Source organism: Hermetia illucens, chromosome 1 (assembly GCF_905115235.1).
Source record: "Hermetia illucens chromosome 1, iHerIll2.2.curated.20191125, whole genome shotgun sequence".
Classification (NCBI taxonomy): Eukaryota; Metazoa; Arthropoda; class Insecta; order Diptera; family Stratiomyidae; genus Hermetia; species Hermetia illucens.
Genome location: NC_051849.1, coordinates 121,808,282 through 121,828,726, shown reverse-complemented (window position 1 = coordinate 121,828,726; position 20,445 = coordinate 121,808,282). Strand labels below are relative to the sequence as shown.

The 20,445-nt window shown below is 40.3% G+C and overlaps 1 protein-coding gene across 1 annotated transcript in view; it reads left to right on the top strand.

Annotated features, from left to right (window-relative positions):
- The window catches only part of LOC119648327 (helicase domino), an 88,153-nt gene that overhangs the window by 42,278 nt on the left and 25,430 nt on the right, over positions 1 to 20,445 (top strand). The window contains 8 exon segments of the mRNA XM_038050058.1: positions 9,236 to 9,675; positions 9,727 to 9,913; positions 10,691 to 10,827; positions 10,885 to 11,071; positions 11,125 to 11,835; positions 11,889 to 12,341; positions 15,330 to 15,743; positions 15,745 to 16,191. Coding sequence (XP_037905986.1) covers positions 9,236 to 9,675; positions 9,727 to 9,913; positions 10,691 to 10,827; positions 10,885 to 11,071; positions 11,125 to 11,835; positions 11,889 to 12,341; positions 15,330 to 15,743; positions 15,745 to 16,191 — 2,976 coding nt within the window.

Genomic DNA, 20,445 nt, shown 5'->3' with positions numbered 1-20,445 from the left:
TTTTTAACGAACCCATTCTCAGGAACTACCCAACCGAAAAATCTGGAAAAAATCAAGAGGCTGCCACCGTATGGTGCCTAGGCTCCGAAATACCTTCCATACCGATACCTGTTCAAATAAAGTTAATAATAGTATATTACTATAATTTTTAGTAATTGACAGGAAAACCCCCCTTAAGTTCACCCTAGAATCCAAGTACAAGAATGTAAGCTATAGTATAGAGCATGATCCCACCAAATTTGGTGAAAATCGCACCATTAGTAACAAAGTTATACTAGGTCAAAGCTGTCGCTCCTGTGCAAATTCAAGACTATGAATGTCAATATGACTTGAAAGTGGCTATTTTCACATAATATATGCATATTTTACGTGCTACATGCTAATGGGACAAATACATATCCAAATCTCTTTATAAAAGAAATACACAAAACCTTTCATACCTGAAGCGTCTAGCTTCCGGTGTCCCGACTTGTTCTGTATGAGACAGATAATGCCTCGTTGCCAATCGTCAGGCGTTGATTCGCTGTCCCATACCTTTGAGCACAAGTTGATGAACCACTTGGTGTAACTGGTGGCCTCCATATTTAACCAATTCGGCTGTAATTCCATCGGTTCCTGGCGATTTATGATTTTTTAGCCGATGAATTGCACGGACTGTTTCTCCTAAACTTGGTGGTGGCAGTATTTGTCCGTCGTCTTCAGTTGGCGGGATCTCTAACTCGCCGATGTTCTGGTTGTTCAGTAGTTCATCAAAGTACTCAACCCATCGCTCCAATATGCCCATTCTGTCGGAAATCAGATTTTCCTCTTTGTCTCGGCAGGATGAGCATCGAGGTGTATAATGCTTCATCCTGCTGACTTGTTTGTAAAACTTCCGCGCCTGGTGCGGTTGATCCCTGTACTTTTCTAGTTCACAGACTTGTTGGTTCTCCCAGGCTTCCTTTTTCCGCCTGTGAAGTCGCTTCTCCGCTCGACGGAGTTCGTGACAAGTCTCTGCGCGTGCCCGCGTTCTTTGAGAATGCAACATTACTCAGTATGCGGCATTCTTCCGTTCCGTTGCTAGCTTACATTCATCGTCAAACCAGCCGTTTCGACTCCTTTTGCGGCTGGGGCCAAGTATGTTTGTGGCCGTATCCATGATAACGTTCTTCAGGTGATTGTGAAGATCATTTGTTGATGCTTCATCTCCAGGTCCTCTGTTGACTGCGGTTATTGCGGCATCCATTTCCCTCTTATAGGTGTCGAGGAGGACTGTGTTGTGGATGGCTTCAGTGTTCACTCTCACCTGATTCTTAGAGGGGATTCTAGGTGGTATTGTCTATATTGGCTCCCCTATATGTTCTGACATTCATCAAGGCTGAGAGGTGGCGGCGCTCGATCAACATGTGGTCAATTTGGTTGAAAGTGGTCCCGTCTGGAGAGGCCCACGTATGTTTGTGGACCGCTTTCCGCGCAAACCAGGTACTTCCACCAACCATTTCGTGTGACACTGCTAATTGAATAATCCGCAGTCCGTTATCATTCGTTTTTTCGTGTAAGCTATGGGAGCCAGCGTATCGCCTGAATACGGGCTCCTTCCCTACTTGGCTGTTAAAATCCCCAAGTATGATTTTAATATCATATCTGGGACAGGCTTCTAGGGTTTGTTCTACTGCCTCGTAGAAGGTATCCTTCTCCGTCTCCGCAGTCTCCTCTGTAGGGGCGTGAACGTTAATAAGGCTTATATTTCTAAACTTGCCTCGCAAACGCAGAGTGCATAGCCGTTCGCTTATATTTTCAAAGCCGGTAACAGTAGGTTTCATTTTTTGGCTAACTAAGAAACCTACTCCGAGCACATGGTTTACTGGATGACCGCTATAATATATGGTGTAGTGGCTCTTCTCCAGGAAACCGGTCCCTGTCCATCGCATCTCCTGTTACGCTGTTGTATCCGCCTTATATTGGGACAGGGTATCGGCTAGCTGCTTATCAGCTTTATCTCTGTACAGGGAGCGCACGTTCCATGAGAAAATGCTCGAATCGTTAATTCGTTGTCGGGTTCGTCGTTGTAAGATCCATCCTGTCCGAGGCTCCTTTCGTGGCTTCGTAACATCGGTTTTCCGTGTAGGGTTGTCAGCCCTACCCAACCCCCAACCTGGAGGACCAGCTGGTACAATTTGTCCCGTTTTTAGGCGCGGGAGACTGGCCTTCATCCTTCTCCGTCTGCAGCTTTTCGTTATGAAAGAGCTCGCAGCGGTCACCACGTGGAGGTGGAGATAGGGTTTGGTAGTAGAGCTGTTGGTGTTGGTTCAGCAGGCATTTCCTAGGTTTTATGCTCCATCGTGGGTACCAATCCATGTTTCGTCCTGGGACCTATACTACCCTTTGACCACCTAAAGTCATATTTACATTCCGATTACTGTCACACACTAATGCTTCCTCCCAAACTGGTGCCGCGTATAATAGTGTGGAGCGAACCACTCCGGCTACAAGTAATTTGCGACTGTATCTTGGGCCTCCAATGTTGGCATCATCCATGCTAATGATACGCTGATAGTTGCGGCGTCGATCGCTGAGTGGGCTTGTCGAAATCCAAATTGTCGCTCCGATAGGCCATCCTTATATTCAATGATAGGGAGCAATCTATGGCCCTTTCGAGCATCTTTCCTACCGTGTCGATAAGGCAAATCGGTCGGTATGATATCCTGGGTGCTTATTCGGCTTCGGAAGCAAAACTAGTTTTTGCCTCTTCCACCGGTCGGGGAAAACTCTTTCTACCATGCATGTTTCAAATACGCTGATAAACCAGTTGGGAACAACATCCAGCCCGGGTGCTTTTTTATTAACAATTCTCCGGCAAATTTTGCACAAGTTTCTCCTTAGTTACCGCAGGTATGGTGTAGAGGTCCAAAGCTTGCTTGTGTTGTTTGCGCTCCCCTTTATGTGGAGGGAGAGCGCCATCACGATATCGAGCAGAAGATGCGGACAAGTCAGTTGTGGTGTTCGCCTTCTCTTCTTCTTCAAACCATCCTGTACACTGTTCCCCAGGGACTTTGGTCTGCCTCTGCGCAAAGTTCCTTGAAGCATTCTCGCTTGCTGGTCCGTATAGCCTGCTTAAGTCTACCTCGAAGGTTCACATATACTTGCCGTTTTTCGTCGAAGTCCGGTCTTCCTCTAGATTGTAGATCCTTCTAGCTCGGACAAACCTTGGTTTCCAGCTTCGCAGGAACGCACATCGCCGCATGACCCATATTCGATCTGGAGGTAAATTGCCTGGTGGTCGCTATAAGTATAATGCTCAGCGACAAACCATGCCATTCTGCTCGTCAATGTGGTACATAAGTCAGATCGATACGGCCCCTGGTGTTCGTAATACGACTGCCCCAATCGACGGCCCACGCGTTGAAATCACCCGCTAAGATCTTGGGGTTTCGACTTCTTGCATCTAAGACTAGCATATCTAGCATTCTTTCGAATTTTGCTATCGTCGCGTTTGGTGGAGCATAGCAACTATATATGTAGATACCAGCTATTTTTGCCCTGACGAATCCAACTTCTGGGAACCCCATCACTTCTTGAATGGCTTGATTTCCACACGCATTGGCAGACCAAGCACCGCTTATTATTGCGATAAGGCTCACTGATTATGGCAGCTTCTATTCCCTCCTAATAGATGGTCTGCGAGAGAAGGTCTTGAGCTGGGTTGCAGTTATTATTGAGGGACATTGGCTCCCTGCGTTGGCAAGCGACCGAACCTATTTTTACTTTATCAGCCGCCCACAGTTCGAACGCTGCTTCAGCTAATAAGCTTATAGTTGCCGTTTGGATACCTCCGTATGCCTTCCTCAGTCCTCTGATTGCGGAATCTTGCAAGCGAAGTGGTCCAAACTGCTTTTCTAAGGCGTCGCGGGTATCCTTGGTCGTGATTTCATCAATGTCCTTACATTGTATCATATAACAATCTCCCGCTTTCTGGCCCGTACTTGTTCTTCTTGAGCGATACCATGACCGTTTTGGATAAAATCTCGCTCAACAAAATAAATCTATAAGCGCAATATCTATGGTAGAAAAAGAAGATAGTTCCAGCATCACATCTCCTTTTGGGAAGGTCTGATTCGGCTGACGTTTTCTCCCAAGGTCCATCAGCTCAGGATCAGTTTTGATCTTGAAGATCTCAGCATAAGTCATATCATCTTTTTGGAGAGGGCCGTAATCTTCTTTTTTTTATCGCATTTTTCTTTCCGCCAATCTTGATTCATGCTTCCTTGGTTCCTTTTTGGGGCTTTACCTCCCTTGGGTCGATTGGAAACTTTACCTTCCCCTTTGCCGAGAGAGAACTTTGAGAGAACTTTTTGCCTTTTCACGTCCTGCGAGGATCCGAAAAAAATCGTTCGCGTCCTCTCTACTCCTCTTGTCAAGCTTAGCGCCTTTTAGATTTTCAGGGAGTTTTACTTGTGTTGCCTGGGTAACGCTTGATTTCTTCGAGGCATTTTTTCGTCCTTAGCATTATTGTACAGTACACGTCTGGTACGGACCATGCTTTTTATGGCCTGGCTCACATTGTGTTTGTTCTTTATGAATTCGGAAAACTATACTGTTTTTTCTCCGAGTAGGGCGAACGATGATTCGTCCATATTCTGACACTATTTATTAGCCTTCCGGGAGCTTCCCCGATTTCCTTCCTTCATCAACGTTGCTTTCGGAGGAGATCGGAGGATCGTCGAACTTCTTCTAAATGGATCAAACACTAAGTGCCCGCCCCACTAGGGACTAATAAATGACCAGTTTGTGGGGTGTCTTTCCGTGTTTTTTGAACAGGCGTTCTCGGGAGTGATGTACTTCTTTTAAATGCCTCTTCCGCCAGGCTAGTTGTAGTATTCGATGCAACGGTGACCAAGTAATCCACCACCGAGGCGCTGCAGTTGAGGGATATCGACGGCCAGGAGCCTGTTTGCTCACTTCCAAAAGCCGCCGGTATTGGGGTTCCAAGTCCCTGCACCGTACATTTTTCTCTCCTTCCATAATGGTTTCTTGTTTTGGGTATCCTTCCCATAGCCATTTTTGTAAACAGGTGTGTGTTTTTCTCCCACCTGGCCGACTTGCACATAAACATGCCAATGCACACACAACCTCCAAATGCGTACATGTGCATCTTCCTACGCATACGCAATACAGGCAAAAGGCCGGTGTTAATTTTTTTTTCGTCAAATATAGTCATGTGGGGTATGTAATGAAAGGTCTAGGTTAGTACTTTCCGAAGCCGATCCTAGTTTTGATATTTGCTGGAAAGGTGGGGAGTACGGGGGGTCGAAAGTGATCATTTCTTTAACGGACCCATTCTCAGAAACGACCCAACCGACAAATCTGAAAAAAATCAACAGAGAGGCTGCCAATATATGGTGTCTAGGCTCCGAAATACCCTCCATATCGATATCTGTTCAAATAAAGTTAATAATAGTATATTATTATAATTTTTAGTAATTGGCTGGCCCTTTATGTTCATCCTAGAAATTTTGCGGCAATGTAGAGGTCGAGCTTCTGGTTTCGCGACTTTTTAACTAATTTTGCAAAAAAATCACCCTTAAAAATATAGCATCCCAAATATTAGTTCATATTCTGCATAATTTTGTAAAGAATCGTACCCTCAAATTTAATTAAATTCATTTATTTCTTTATAAGCTAGAATTTCCACAACTGTGAAAATCGTCATTTTAAACAAAATACAATTATAACCAATACAAATGCATTCATACAACAGACTGGCGCCAAGTATTTATAAATTTATTATTTATCGCTACAGATTTCGTAAGGACATAAAGGACTACCTCCTGGGCGGTTAGGCCTTTCAAATAGAGGTCGTTTTCAATACACTCTCAAACATATACTAGCAGAGCAATCGACCTGAAATTGATGTATAAGCTAATCAAGAATATATAATATAGAATATCAGTAAGAATTCAAACCCTTGGTGCTATGTCTTAATCACGCTGGAAGTTTCTTATTCCGCCCACGTATATGTGACTTTAGTGTTTCACGCGCTTGTTAATTATTCTCGCTAATTATGACTTCGGCACCTTATTTCTATGGCTTATTTCCATATCTTGAAATTAACGAGGAAACTAAATTCTGCTTATGAAAGTGCTAATCCTTGCCTTTAAGTAATTTAGGCCGCGAATTGCTCAACTGTGCCATCAGCAAGTTTGAAACGTGTATGCCCGATCAACTGAAAAAATCTATGCATAGCGTTGTGTTGAATATATTGAACAAGGAGCATCTGCGAACTGTATTAATGTTTTCATTTGAAGTGCTTCTGAATCGTGCCAATTACTTCGAAAGCTTATAATAAGGATCCTCCATGGCAAGATACGTGTGAATAAAACTAAAACTAGGTAGCTTGCTCCTACTACAATAAAAGCTAGCTTAAGTACTGAGGAAGAAAGTAAGTAGCTTTCGAAATACGTATTTACTAACTATTAAAATATATTGTAGTAGGAGCAAGCTACCTAGTTTTATTTTTATTTAGAAGAACTACAAGCATCGGAACGATAACTATTTTAAGATACGTGTGGTTTCGGCGTTTTCAAAGTTGTCACTTCGATGTTGCAACCGTCAAAAAGGTGAAAAAATATGGAGTTGCAGGCATATCCTTGCATAGCAATTGAGCGTTAGTTAACAAGCTGATTCAAAGGTTTGACAAAAGACTACCACATAGGTTGAATTAGAAGAAAATGGAGAGGTGAAAAAAACTATAAAATTCTGCTCGTGCGGTACAAAAAATGTTTGCATTGCAATGATGAAGGAGACGAAAAGTAGGTTTTTTCCGAATCCCAAAGGGAAATAAGTCGGAATACTCATTTCGAGTGCACGAAATTCACAAAAAATGGCAAAGTGTTACCCCCTATAACTTTATTAATAATAGTTAGATTTTCCTCAAATTTGACCAAATTGTGGGGGGGGGGGGGGTTGCCGGGTAAGTTTCTAAAATGTGGAAATATACTATTATAAACTTTATTTGAGCAGATATCGGAACCGAATATATTTTGAGGCCTAGATTTCCTAGAGATGCATCACTGCGATTTTTTTTCAGATTTTTCGGTTGAATAGGTTCTGAGAGAACGAGACCTGTTACATTTTTTGTGGGTCATATTTTGAGTCCTCAATCCCCAAATATTGAACCAGTTTTGAAAAGTACTAATTGGGACCTTTCATTTGATACCCCACATTGCTGCGGGGGAGAAATTTGTATTGGCGTAGTACTCACAAATTGCCTGAAAGGTGGGGAAAATGTATAACTGGGAATAGAGCACACCTTTAATAAACTTAATTTTACCATTATTCCGAAATGGATCTGTTTTTCTGGAACAAATAAAATCACATTTCATAGTTGACACTTGATATATATATCTTGTTCACCAGCACGTGAATTTTTCGGCCATCGATCCATGCTGCATCGCACTGGTGTCTATACAAATTTTCGAGTACATAAATATGTAAAAGATGTAAAAGTCAAAAGCCATTAAATATTTACTTTTACTTCAATAATAATTTGTAAATTGTGTGAACTATATGCTGCGTATTGAATGTTGTACTTGCACAAAATTGCCCTTCTTAAATCCAACGGGCTCAGGGAAAGTCCGTTATTAACGTTTTGTGTGAAACAAAACATTATTAGAATTGAGTCGATGTCTGTCTGTCTGTACGTCACACCCGATTTATTCGGAAACGGCTAGACCGATTGTCACAAAATTTAGTGAATCCCTTCACATGTGGCAAGTGGCGCCATTTTGTCTTGAGTTTAAGGGGAGGGAAGGCCCATAAATACGGAAAGGGGGTCCAATATTTTTTTTTTTCCCAGAATGTGGGCGTGTGGGGCATCAAATGAAAGGGCTAAATCAGTACTTTTCGAAACTGGAATGAGGACTCAAAATATCATCCCCAAAAAATGTAACAGGTCTCGTTCTTAGAACCTATTTAACCGAAACAGTGATCTATCTCAATGAAATCTAGGACTCAAAATACATCCCGTTCCGATATCTGCACAAATAAAATTGAGAATAGTATATTAGCATTATTGAAAAATTTAGCCGGAAACCCGCTATGCCGTTCATGCTAGAACTACAAAATTTGACAGTAGCATTAGCGATAATATACGACATAACTTCGGGAAGTTTGAATGAAATCCAACTATAATTAACAAAGTTATAGAAGCTGAAACTTTTACATTTCATGTGAATTCTGAACATTCTAAAACGTGTATGATGTCATCATAACATATTAATTCGTTAATACCACAACAAAGTGAGCTCAATTGCTCGAGGCAACCATATGTATGTATTTATATGTGTATGTTAGTGAAGTTTTTTGGTAGTGGTTAATTCAGATAGATTATATTTGTACATTAAACCAGCAGAATTCAATATACGTATTTTATATGTACATATGTATACTTTTAGCATGAAATAAATTGGAAATAGGTGTACGATCAATTGATATACAAGCGTATATAAGTACCGTATACTAGGTAATATGCAATGTTTATTTATTTCGGGTGAGCATGATACCTTCTTCTGTGTAAACACAAAGCCTTATTAAAATCGGTTTACTGTCTGTCCGTCACACGCATTTTTCTCGGAGCCGCTCACACATACAGTGAGTTGCATCCTTTTAACGTTGAATTTAGGGGGGTCCCCATACATGCAAAAGGGGGGTGTAAAATTTTTTTTCATCAAATACAGTCATGTGTGGTATCAAATTAAAGGTCTCGGTTAGTACTTTTCGAAGCTGATCTTACTTTTGACATTTGTTGGAAAGGTGAGGAGTGCGGGGGGTTGAAAGTGATTATTTCTCTAAGGGGGCAGAAACTGCCCAACCGAAAAATCTGAAAAAAATCAGGTGGCTGCCACTATATGGTACCTGGGCTCCGAAATACCTTCCATATCGATATCTATTCAGATAAAGTTAATAATAGTATATTACTATAATTTTTTGTAATTGGCTGGAAATAATAAGCTTCTATCTACAAAATCGTTATTAAGTTCCGAAAAAGTTTATTCACAAGGGCGCTAGGTTTGATTTTGTAGAAAGAAAATATAATTTAATAACCATTCTTTTGAAATTTTTTTTGCTTCGTTAAAAAGTGCATGGAATAGTTCGGAATAACAATCTGATTTAGTAGTTCCATTTGTAGCGAAAGCATTGATGGAAATCAAATATTTGCAACGGTATAATTGCACGTACTTTATTTTTCATTTTATAGCATATTGGTCTAGATTGGTTGGTAACAATGCACGAAAGAAAGCTGAATGGAATCTTGGCTGATGAGATGGGTTTGGGTAAAACCATCCAAACTATAGCTTTACTTGCACATCTCGCTTGTGTCAAAGGTAATTGGGGCCCACATCTAATTGTGGTTCCTTCATCTGTGATGCTGAACTGGGAAATGGAATTCAAAAAGTGGTGCCCGGGTTTTAAAATTTTAACCTATTATGGCACACAGAAAGAACGGAAACAAAAGCGAGTTGGTTGGACAAAGCCGAATGCGTTTCATGTTTGTATCACATCATATAAATTGGTAATTCAAGATCAACAAAGCTTCCGTCGAAAAAAATGGAAATATTTAATTCTGGATGAAGCGCAGAATATTAAAAATTTTAAGTCCCAAAGGTGGCAACTACTGTTAAATTTTCAAACCGAAAGGTATAATAATATTAATATATTTTTTATGCAATTACAAATATGGCTTTTTAGGCGGCTCTTGCTTACTGGGACGCCATTGCAAAACAATTTGATGGAATTATGGTCATTGATGCATTTTTTGATGCCACATGTTTTCCAATCACATTGTGAGTTCAGAGAATGGTTTTCAAATCCTATGACCGGAATGATTGAAGGCAACTCAGAATACAATGATTCTATTATTAAACGTCTCCACAAGGTGAGTATATAATCCTCATAAGATAACCTTTTGTAAATATAGTGTAATATGAAGAAAAATAAGATGCCTTAAAACTTAAGCGTTTGCAAGTACAATGAATGAAGTGTCAAATTGAAGGCGACTTGATGCGTTCTTGGGAAAATTTAACGACATAAACCATTAACATGAATTCTGTGTCTAGGCAATTGGTTAACAGAAATTCTCCAAAATATTCATTACAGTGGATTCTATATTAACGGGAATATTCCTGTACCTTTATAGGAAATTCGTCTAAAATGAACTGCTCATTTAACTTTCAATGAGTCATTGATTCCCCTACTAGCGAACTCATAAATGCCCATGTCTATAAAAAAATATATTAATTTGTACTGATATTTAATAGTTTCTAACATGAAAAGGAAATAGTATGTACCTATTTCATATTTCTATTCTAAAACCAAATCGAATCATGGTTGACAGGAACAAGGTCGAATTTTCTATCTGAAAAAGTAGATTATCTGTAATTAAAATCGTGATCTAATAATATATTAGAATAAGCGAATGTTGTATTACTTTTCTCCGTGCTTTTGACATATTGTTTAAATTCGATATATTTGACGTATTCTCTCTTTATTAATATTGGAAATTTCACGAGAAATTGGTCAGAGACGTTCATGGTTTGAGTTATTAGTCGCCACCAAACTCTTAGACGTTCATCGTTCTTTCCGATTCGCAAGAAAATGAAATTGATTTTCTGCCAAAAATATATATCTACTTGTAATATCTTCTAAATTTCAGGTTTTGCGACCATTTCTTCTTCGTCGGCTGAAATCGGAAGTTGAAAAACAGATGCCAAAAAAATATGAACATGTTGTTTTATGCCGCTTATCGAAAAGACAACGATATTTATATGATGATTTTATGAGTCGCACAAAGTAATCAGATTATTTTACCGTAAATATTATAACTAATGTCTTGATTATATTTTGAAGGACCCGTGAAACCTTGGCGTGTGGTAATCTACTAAGTGTTATAAATGTGTTAATGCAACTTCGGAAAGTATGCAATCATCCAAATTTATTTGAAGTGAGACCAACAAATTCTCCGTTTCAAATGGAGGGGATTGTATATAGAACAGCTTCGCTAGTATGCAATATGCTTGACTACGATCCTTTCAAGGTTTGTTTTAATTATTTTCGAAGAGTCTAAAAATAGAATAATCTTTATTCTAGAATGTTGATTTATACTCGTTAAATTTGAAGTTGTTACAACTGGAAGAAATATTGACGGCATATGTATCACATCGTTTCAAAAAATTAGCAACGCCAAGAAAATTGATCGAAGAAGTAGATTCCCTTCCGGAATGCCCGCCATTGTGTCCTGCTGGGAAATATAAGTTTCATATTCGTATTAAAGATACACGTATTAAAGGGAACCTTGTAAATAATAGTGGCGTGAAAGCTGGTACCAGCCCAGCTATGAAGACTGAAGGAAATAGATTAATTCCAGTAATCAATATAGATAAAAGAGCTAGTAATAATGAAGAATCCGACAATAGATACAGTTTTCCAATAATTACTTCCCCATCATCATCGGAATTTTCGGGTGCTTCAAATGCTAGAGCGGATTGTGGCACCATGAGCAATTTATGCGAAGGTGATTTAACACAGAAAACAACCTCAGAACAAGGAATACTCAGAGCGCCATCTGGCAGTAGTTCGTGTATACCTCAGAATGGACAGCGACTACCTATCAATAAATGTACAAGCGATTCTTTCCATATAAAGCAATCAGCAGAGAGCAGCTGTAATTTGAAAACTTCAAAAAGCTGTAGCCAAAATTTAGTATCAACTCTTGCACATCAATTCAAATCAAATTCCTTGCCATCGATTATAAACAATAAGCGGATGAGCCGAGAAAACTATGATTCAAGTTTTCATTTTGTAAGTGTGCGATTTAGGAATTCATTCTAATTCTAAATAAATTTTTTATCAAGGTTGAACGTGAAAAAATCACAAAGGAAAGACGTCGCAACAAATTACAATTATTAGCAAGAATAAACGAAAGGCGCTGTGATAGCACTCCAATTTATGGTGCAGACTTCCGTCAATCGATGCAAAGTCAAATGGAGCCGAATAAATATTTAAAATATTCAACATGGCGATCAAGAAGTTTCACAAATTGTAGACTCGCTTCATTAAGAAAGGATTGCTGGAGTTTATCGACTTTAATGAAATCTTATGAAGATCGAATCAGTGAAATGATAGACATCATAACGAGTTATGTATTATTTGTACCAGCGGTATCAGCTCCTCCGCCATTCCTTCAAGTAGGGCATTTGCATCCGTTTACGATGAATGAAAATATACGACGAGATTCTACGGTTCGCAGTGCTTTGTCAAGAAAGTTGGCGTTATTGCATCCGGTAATATCAGCAATGAATACACAGGTGAGAGCTTCCTTTCGACTTTTCTCTTTTCTAACAATGAATATATAGACTGCAGTTGTTCGTAAATTGAGTCTGCTTCTCTTGGCATATACAACCAAAATTAAAGCATCCTGGAAAGACATGTCCACACCAGCTACGCCGCGCGAACGCCGAAGTTAGAGCGGGCATGCATCCGATAAAAAATATCTTCGGCCTCTTTCGCGATCACCATCGCGTCTTTCCAATCTTGTGGAAGTAAAATTGAATAACTCTATGTCCATTTGAAGTTGGGTAAGAAAATAATCAGTCTTATGCTTTCAATTCATCCACGGATCTGAATTGCCGATGAGCCGCGCAGTCCATGTGCTTCTTGATTCATTTTTCGAAAAGAGATGCCACTCAGTAGTGAGCGTTGTCGTTTTTCACAACTACCTCTCTTGTCTTCTCCCGTGCGCGGGTAAATGGCCTTATGTTTCTTAGCAAGGAGGGCAAGGATCATTCCGCAGTCAGTTCTGAGAGCCATCAGCTCATACCTCTGTACCATAGAGCACCTATACATCATGCCTTCAACATCCGCCATTAGCCAAATTAAGGCCGAAATTCCAAATACAGCCTTGTCCGTTGCTGCTTTGATTTGCTCGAAGAAGCTCATATACGCGTCGAGCACTAAACCATGGTATTTAACCGTTGGTTTTGCTTTTATAATCAACTCGCTTATAAAATCAAGTATGGTGCGCATTATCGGGATTCTCTTTCCAGTCAAGATGACTGCTTCGAATTTTTACAACGCAAAGCTGAAATTAAGAGCTGCCATCCATTTGCTTATCCGTCGCATCAATATGCGAAACCTGGTTTTTGTGTTCAACAGTACCTCCGCCAACAAGCGCCGCAATATCACCCGCATAACTATCATAAGAAGTATTCCAGAGGTGCTACCCCCGACGATCATCCTCTCTCACGATCCGCCCATGTTACAGAATTGACGTCAAGAATTATAAGGAGCACTAACCGCGGAGATCGACGGCTGTGCCACTCTGCTCGATGGGCCGTATCAAGGACTTCCAGATCAACAGCTTAAACCTGAACAGGTTTAGGATAAGTACCCTGCAACACGAATTACTTCAAGGCTACTTATTCCTGATGAGCTTTTCGAGCACCTTCCCAGCCGTGTCAAGCAGTCACAGCGTTTGGTATGCAGACAGCAGCTCAGACAGCCTTTGTTGTTCAGCGCGAGCCTCGCCACCTTCCAGCGACAAGGAAAAAGATCCTCGTTCAGGCAAGCCTTGATGGAACATTTACATATTTTAACCGGGATATCACCAAGGCGATCAAGTCCAATTCTGCAAGGGCCACGTAGCCGCACCTGGGGTTATTTGGTATCATGGGGCTTAGGATGGCCCTCTGAGAGCATATGTTCAGAAAGAATTCCTGGGTCTCAGCCCGGTTATTTGCGGTTGACCGCTGCGAGTTCTATGGTGATTGTACCCATATCGCGGGTAGACCTCCTCGTGAACTCAAGCGTTGGGTTGCGCGGTACAACTCGGTCGTTAGTTGCGGCAGAGGTGTGCTGGTATGACTGCACTCAGTATAAACTAGTAACGCTATGCCAGTCATGACGAAGCTCCAATTGCGGATTACCTGGGGCCTTCATCATCACCGAGGTGCTCTGCAGCGCGACTCTGCCTGTTCCAACAGACTCAATAAATCTCCCGATGTTAGCCCTCCCGTCGCTCTATGCGCGGTTAGATCGCCGGCGTGGTGCATGCCGACAAATAGCGTCAAACACTTCGAACGCGACGTATTGGTGATCACTTGCCGAAAAGTCTTTCAGAATTCACCGGCGTCAATTATTCCTCCATTCAAGGGCCTTAGCATTGAAGTCACCCCTCCCAGGATTCGCCCGTCTGTGCAAAGAACCCTGAGTCGAGTCGCCCTGAACCCAAATGGTAGCGGTACCCGAGATGCCATGCACTCCGATGCATGTTGATTTGTAAGATCGGAATCATGTTAGCCGTGCCCTATTCCTTCCACCCTGTTCCGCCCTGAAAACCAAACACTGTTTTTTCTCTTTTTAAGGTTTTGTGTGAAACAAAACATTAGAATCGAGTCGATGTCTGTCTGTCACACTCGATTTATTCGGAAACTGTTGGACCGATTGTGACGAAAATTGGTGGGAGCATGTGGTCTGTTGTTCCCTCTACATACAACAAGTGGCGCCTTTTTGTGTTAAGCAGATTACCAATCACACAAAAATGAATATTTTCATCTTCACAACTAATCGACATTACTTTTAACCTTAAATCACTGGCAAACTTACAACGTGCAAAAAATTCTAATATTCAATATTTCTCTACCGAAACTAATCACCTACAACCGAAAATCAAATTGGAACCTTTACCATTCATTCATCGGATGGATCGGAATCAAATTGGAAACCTAAGCATTCGTTCTTCATTCGATCGGATCAATACATCCCACGATCATCAGTAATCAATTCTGCTGCTTCGGAGGCAAATCTGAAAACACCTCCACAAGATGTAGTGCATCCGATTGGCTCCATCCAATTAATTTAATTAATGAATTCGCGATGAACGCTCGACAACGAATGAATTTTTCAATGGACCGGGATACAAGCAGATTTTAAAATGCCTCTCAAGGGATATGTATATGTTGTTGCTCTTCTTTTCCTGTGTCAAACTGCTGTTAACAAACAACATTTAGAGCCTATGCTATAATTTTTAAAGTGGTTACATTTGTTATATTTCTGTTATTGTATTTTTTCAATTTGCTTCCATTGACGCCACGCCATTGATCACGGAACTATGAATAAATCGAGCCATCGTATACCCAAATAATATTCCATTAAAAATCAACAAAATTTTTCATACCTGAGTGGCAAACACTCTGGCTTCCTACTTGTTTCTTTTCATATAGAATATAAAAGTATGCATTAGTTCATCATGAGTTACGCAGACGTTAACTAAAATACATTCCTTTTTTCTCTTCCAGTTTCCCGATCCTAGGTTAATCCAGTACGATTGTGGTAAATTGCAAACATTAGACAAATTGCTCCGGAAGTTGAAGCAGGAAGGTCATCGTGTGTTGATTTTTACACAAATGACAAAAATGCTTGATGTTTTAGAATCATTCCTAAATTATCATGGGCACATCTATCTGCGTTTGGATGGCACAACCCGCATTGAACAACGTCAGATTTTAATGGAACGTTTTAATGGAGATAAGCGAATATTTGCTTTTATTTTATCAACTCGATCTGGTGGTGTAGGCGTCAATTTAACTGGTGCTGATACTGTGATATTTTATGACTCTGACTGGAATCCTACAATGGACGCTCAAGCTCAGGACCGCTGTCATCGTATAGGCCAGACAAGAGATGTTCATATTTATCGATTAGTTAGCGAAAAAAACGATCGAAGAAAATATTTTGAAGAAAGCAAATCAAAAACGTCTGCTAGGTGACTTAGCAATCGAGGGTGGAAATTTCACGACTGCATACTTCAAAAGTACTGCGATTCAGGATTTGTTCCAAGTGGGGCTGGAAGATGATGCAAATGTTCGTTTATCAGAATTGTTAGAACGTGATCGCGAACGACGACAGCGCTTACAAGATAATTTACATCAGGCAATTGCATGTACAGGATCTGGTGATGAAAAAACTGTTTTAGGAGCCTTTGAAACGGCGCTAGCAGCCGCAGAAGATGACTTAGATGTTGAGGCTGCGACTACAGCGAAAGCTGAAGCAGCTGCTGATTTAGCGGAGTTCGATGAGAATATTCCTTTGGACGACGTAGTTGACAAAATACCAGAGAAAAGCAAAGTGGATTTGGAACTTCAAAATCTTGTAGAACAGGTAAGTTTTCTATTAAACAATTTTTGATGAGCATTTGTATTCGTTTGTATCGAGTTATTGAAATAACTTGTGATGAATAAATGCTATATTAATTCTGACGATCAGACATAGTTCAGTGCTAAAATCATTGGAATATATCACAAATCGTTATACAGTAAAACTTGCTTAGAATAAGGCTCATTTTAGTAATGTATTCATCTGGAATGTTTCATTGTTTGGAGCGTTAGGCTGTCGCAATGGAAGGTCGCGCTTTAAATTTCACTGATAGAAAGGAAATTTGTCTTGGTGTTGGATGTCTAATGCATATAAGATTAAGGGGGTCATATCGTGTGAAGGCCGTTTTTTCTTAGCCTTTTTTAAGGTTTTGTGTGAAACAAAACCTTATTAGAATCGAGACGGTGTCTGTCTGTCCGTCTGTCTGTCACACCCGATTTATTCGGAAACGGCTAGACCGATTGTCACGAAAATTGGTGAGAGTATGTAATCTGGTGATCCCTTTACATGCAGTAAGTGGCGCCATCTTGTGTTAAGTTTAAGGGGGGGCTCCCCGTACATGTGAATGGAGGGTGCAAATTTTTTTTTCACAGAATGTAGCCATGTAGGATATCAAATGAAAGGTCTCAATTAGTACTTTTCGAATCTGGTTCAATATTTGATAGTAGATGAAACATAGGGGAAAGAGGGTTCAAAATATGACCCACAAAAAGTGTAACAGGTCTCGTTCTCAGAACCTATCCAACCGAAAAATCTGAAAAAAATCACAGTGGTGCATCTCTACGAAATCTAGGCCTCAAAATATATCCGGTTCCGATATCTGCACAAATAAAGTTAACAATAGTATATTTCCACATTTTAGAAATTTACCCGGCACCCCCCCCTTATGTTCATCCCAGAAGTACAAAATTTGGCATGCGTGTAATGAAGAATATAGTGCACAGTTTGGTCAAGTTTGAAGAAAATCCAACCATTATTAACAAAGTTATAGGGGGTGAAACTTTACAATTTTTTGTGAATTTCGTGCACTCTACAACCCGCATGACGTCATCATCACATATCAATTCGTCAATATCACAACGAAATGAGTTCTTACGAATTGGGTCGCAGACAATTATTTTGTTTTAGTTTTTTAGTTATTTGTCAACCAGACATGTGTGTATGTAAGTATATAATATATGCGTGCTAATGAACTTTGCGGGTAGTGCCTAATTCAGTTAGATATAAGACGTAAATCGGAAATATGGGTACGATAAATTTAGATACGTGCATATATGTGTACAGTAGGTAATAGGCAGTTTGTTTGTTTAGGGTGAGCGTGATATCTATGGCTCTAATATGTACGTATGTCTCGTAGTTTGGAAAAATATGAAGGATTATGTTGGATTTGTAGCTATATACGAACAGAAAAATGTGCGTCTCTTACATAAGATGAACACAAAACCTTTATATCCGAAGCGCGAGCTTCCGGTATTCCGACTTGTTTGAAAAATTATTTTGGAGGACTGGATAAAGATAGAAACGTGATTTTTTCACCATATCTTTATTGATATCTCTAGTATATGTGATAAATTTTTCAGCTTGATATCGTAGCTAGTTTTCGGAATACGTGTCAATTTATGCACCCATCTTCAAAAAAAGGTGACTTTCTGCTGCCACGCTCGAGGACGCTGTGTTCATCTGAGGTGAAAAAACTAAACGGCATTTTAATGTGGACAATATTCCACGGTCCGCAAACTAGGATAATTAGAAAATATTAGAAGGTAAATTTTTGGTGGGCTTTTAAACTTAATTTTTTCGATTTTGGTGTTTTTTTACGGCTTTTTTTTTATGAATAAAAAAAAACTACCCATCCGATTACGATTATCCTAGTTTGCGGACCGTAGAAATATGTATTAAAGAAGTCGTGAAAATGAGCTATGGTGGCAGACGATTTCCAAGATGCAGTTTCGAGAAAAACGCATTTGAAAATTTAAATGTGATTATCAATAGTAAAATTTTAACTCACCATTAATCTGCTATACCTGGTCCATAGAGAGAACCCTCCGTTTCTTCAAAAAAGTCTTGTAAGGCTGATTGTTGCTCTCTGGTTTCGATTCTGACTCTTTTTAGCGAAGTCAGTCGATCGTTGTTCGGACCGCCAAATTCGCGCTCCATTACAGCGGTCCACATAAACCTGACATATGTGACCAACTTGACATCCCATTGTCACTAGGATTTTGAGAATGCCATTGAATCTTTCATTGAAAATAATTACAACCAGAAAAGTGGCTATTTCTACGACCTTGGCCCCAGAATGACTGTGTTTAGGAGCGAAAGTCCAGATCAATGCATTTAACGACTCATTGTTATTCTGGATCTCTGCTTCTAAACATCTGTTCAAGATATCATCTCATGACAAATCTTTGTAGATTGGTTTGACGACTGACTGAACTTCTTCAGTCAAAGTTGCCTTCTCGTGGTGGAAACTATCCAGTTCTCCTTTAGCTTCCACTTTGCGCCATTTGCACCAACTGTCCTCGCCTGCTGGACAATTTTGATGCTGAGGATTTTCGTCTGAAGAACATTTATGGAAAAAAGTTGCCCAAATTTCTTGCTTCATTCCTTCTCTCGAATTTGCGTGTCGACGAATAGCTAGCCCGAAAAATGTAGTGAGGTCGCTAATAACCTTATCAGTAAGTTTACCAGTCCCTTTTCCACCAATGCCTTTGTGATTCTTCTTTGCACCAACGACGTTCCCATAAGCCGCGTTCCCATTCTTTTCTCGACATGTCCTACGCATTCCTTTTTTACTACTACGTATATTTTATTATTTCCAGAAATGCCGGAGAAAACTCTAGCAAAATCCAATATACAAAACTTGTCGCAATTGGAACATCCATGTTCATGCTTGCTAAAAGTTTCTTTGCTGATGTTGATGCAAAGTCCTTTTTCTTCTTTGATAAGTAGCGATTCCCATGAAATACTCGTTTTTTTAGTGCGAGCATGACGTTGAACGTTAAAGCGACCTCCCTTCGTACGACCCATTCACCACCCAAATCACTGAACACACAAACAGAACAAAATATAACTGAATATAGCTTGAAAGACTTTCAGTGCTCACTCTAGACTGGATTATCCTTTTTATTCCAAACAGCAAATAAGTTTAGACAATTGATTGGTTCTCCATCTTTTTATATTGATACCTGTGTTCGAATTTATAAGGCTCAGGTAAAAAACTAACAGGTAAAAAAAGATTCGATGCTCTTTCTTATCGAGTACTCCAGCCACGGCTGCAAACTCCTTACGTGTTTAACACTGTCATTTCTGAACGACTCGGAATGTCGGAAAATCCCTTTGCCCACATATTCTCCACTATATATAGATACAATTCATGCATCTCCAATCCGACACACGGGATGACCCCCCTTAAGCCGGTCTGCACGGCGGGCTGACTTACCGCCGGACTCGGCATACCTTACAATTCACATTTCGGAAGCCGAGTAGAAGAGGGAGAAACCCTCCAAGTATTTCGTTTGCGATCGCCCAACTCTAGCTGGAGCCAAACTGCGGACACTAGGCAAACCATTGTTTGGAGCCGTCAGATAGATTTGTAATTGCAGAGGTGGCAGAGCTGTTTTTCTTCGTGAGTGCAACGAGTTGCCTCAGAAGATCCGGGCCTATATGCATTAGGTTATTTACTTCTAAAAGGACCGTAGCTTTGTCCTTCGGGAACCACACGGAGCCGACATATTCTATTGAATGGTATAGCCGGCAGTGAGCGCTTCATAAGTTCTCAAAGCTGTATACAATGGAGTCCCGTCTTGCATCAAACTCGCCTCCTCTCTATTCATAAATGAGGCATCATGGAACCTGTGAGGATAGTTTTCCTATAATATTTTCTATGATGGGCGCTGCTTCCTCAACAAAGTGTAATCGGCTTCTTCCGTAGCTGTGGCCTCCGCCAGCTACCATCGCTTTTTATGTCGAATTTCGGAATCGCTCGATCTCACTTTTCCGTTCTATCTGGAGCTGGAATTGTTTGATTCATATCAACGATTTATCCATGAGGGGAATATTTAGACGTCGCCTCCAAATCAATGAAGCCATTGTCGTGTGTCCACTTCGGGTTAATTTTCTGCCATGGCATTGATAATTTTATTATCGCTCTACCTTAGAGTTAAGTAGATGTTAAAATAATAGATAGGAAAAATTACAGGTTCGTATATAACAGTTACGATGAGGAAATCCGCGCTCGGTTGTTGTCAGCCAAAAGAGCCT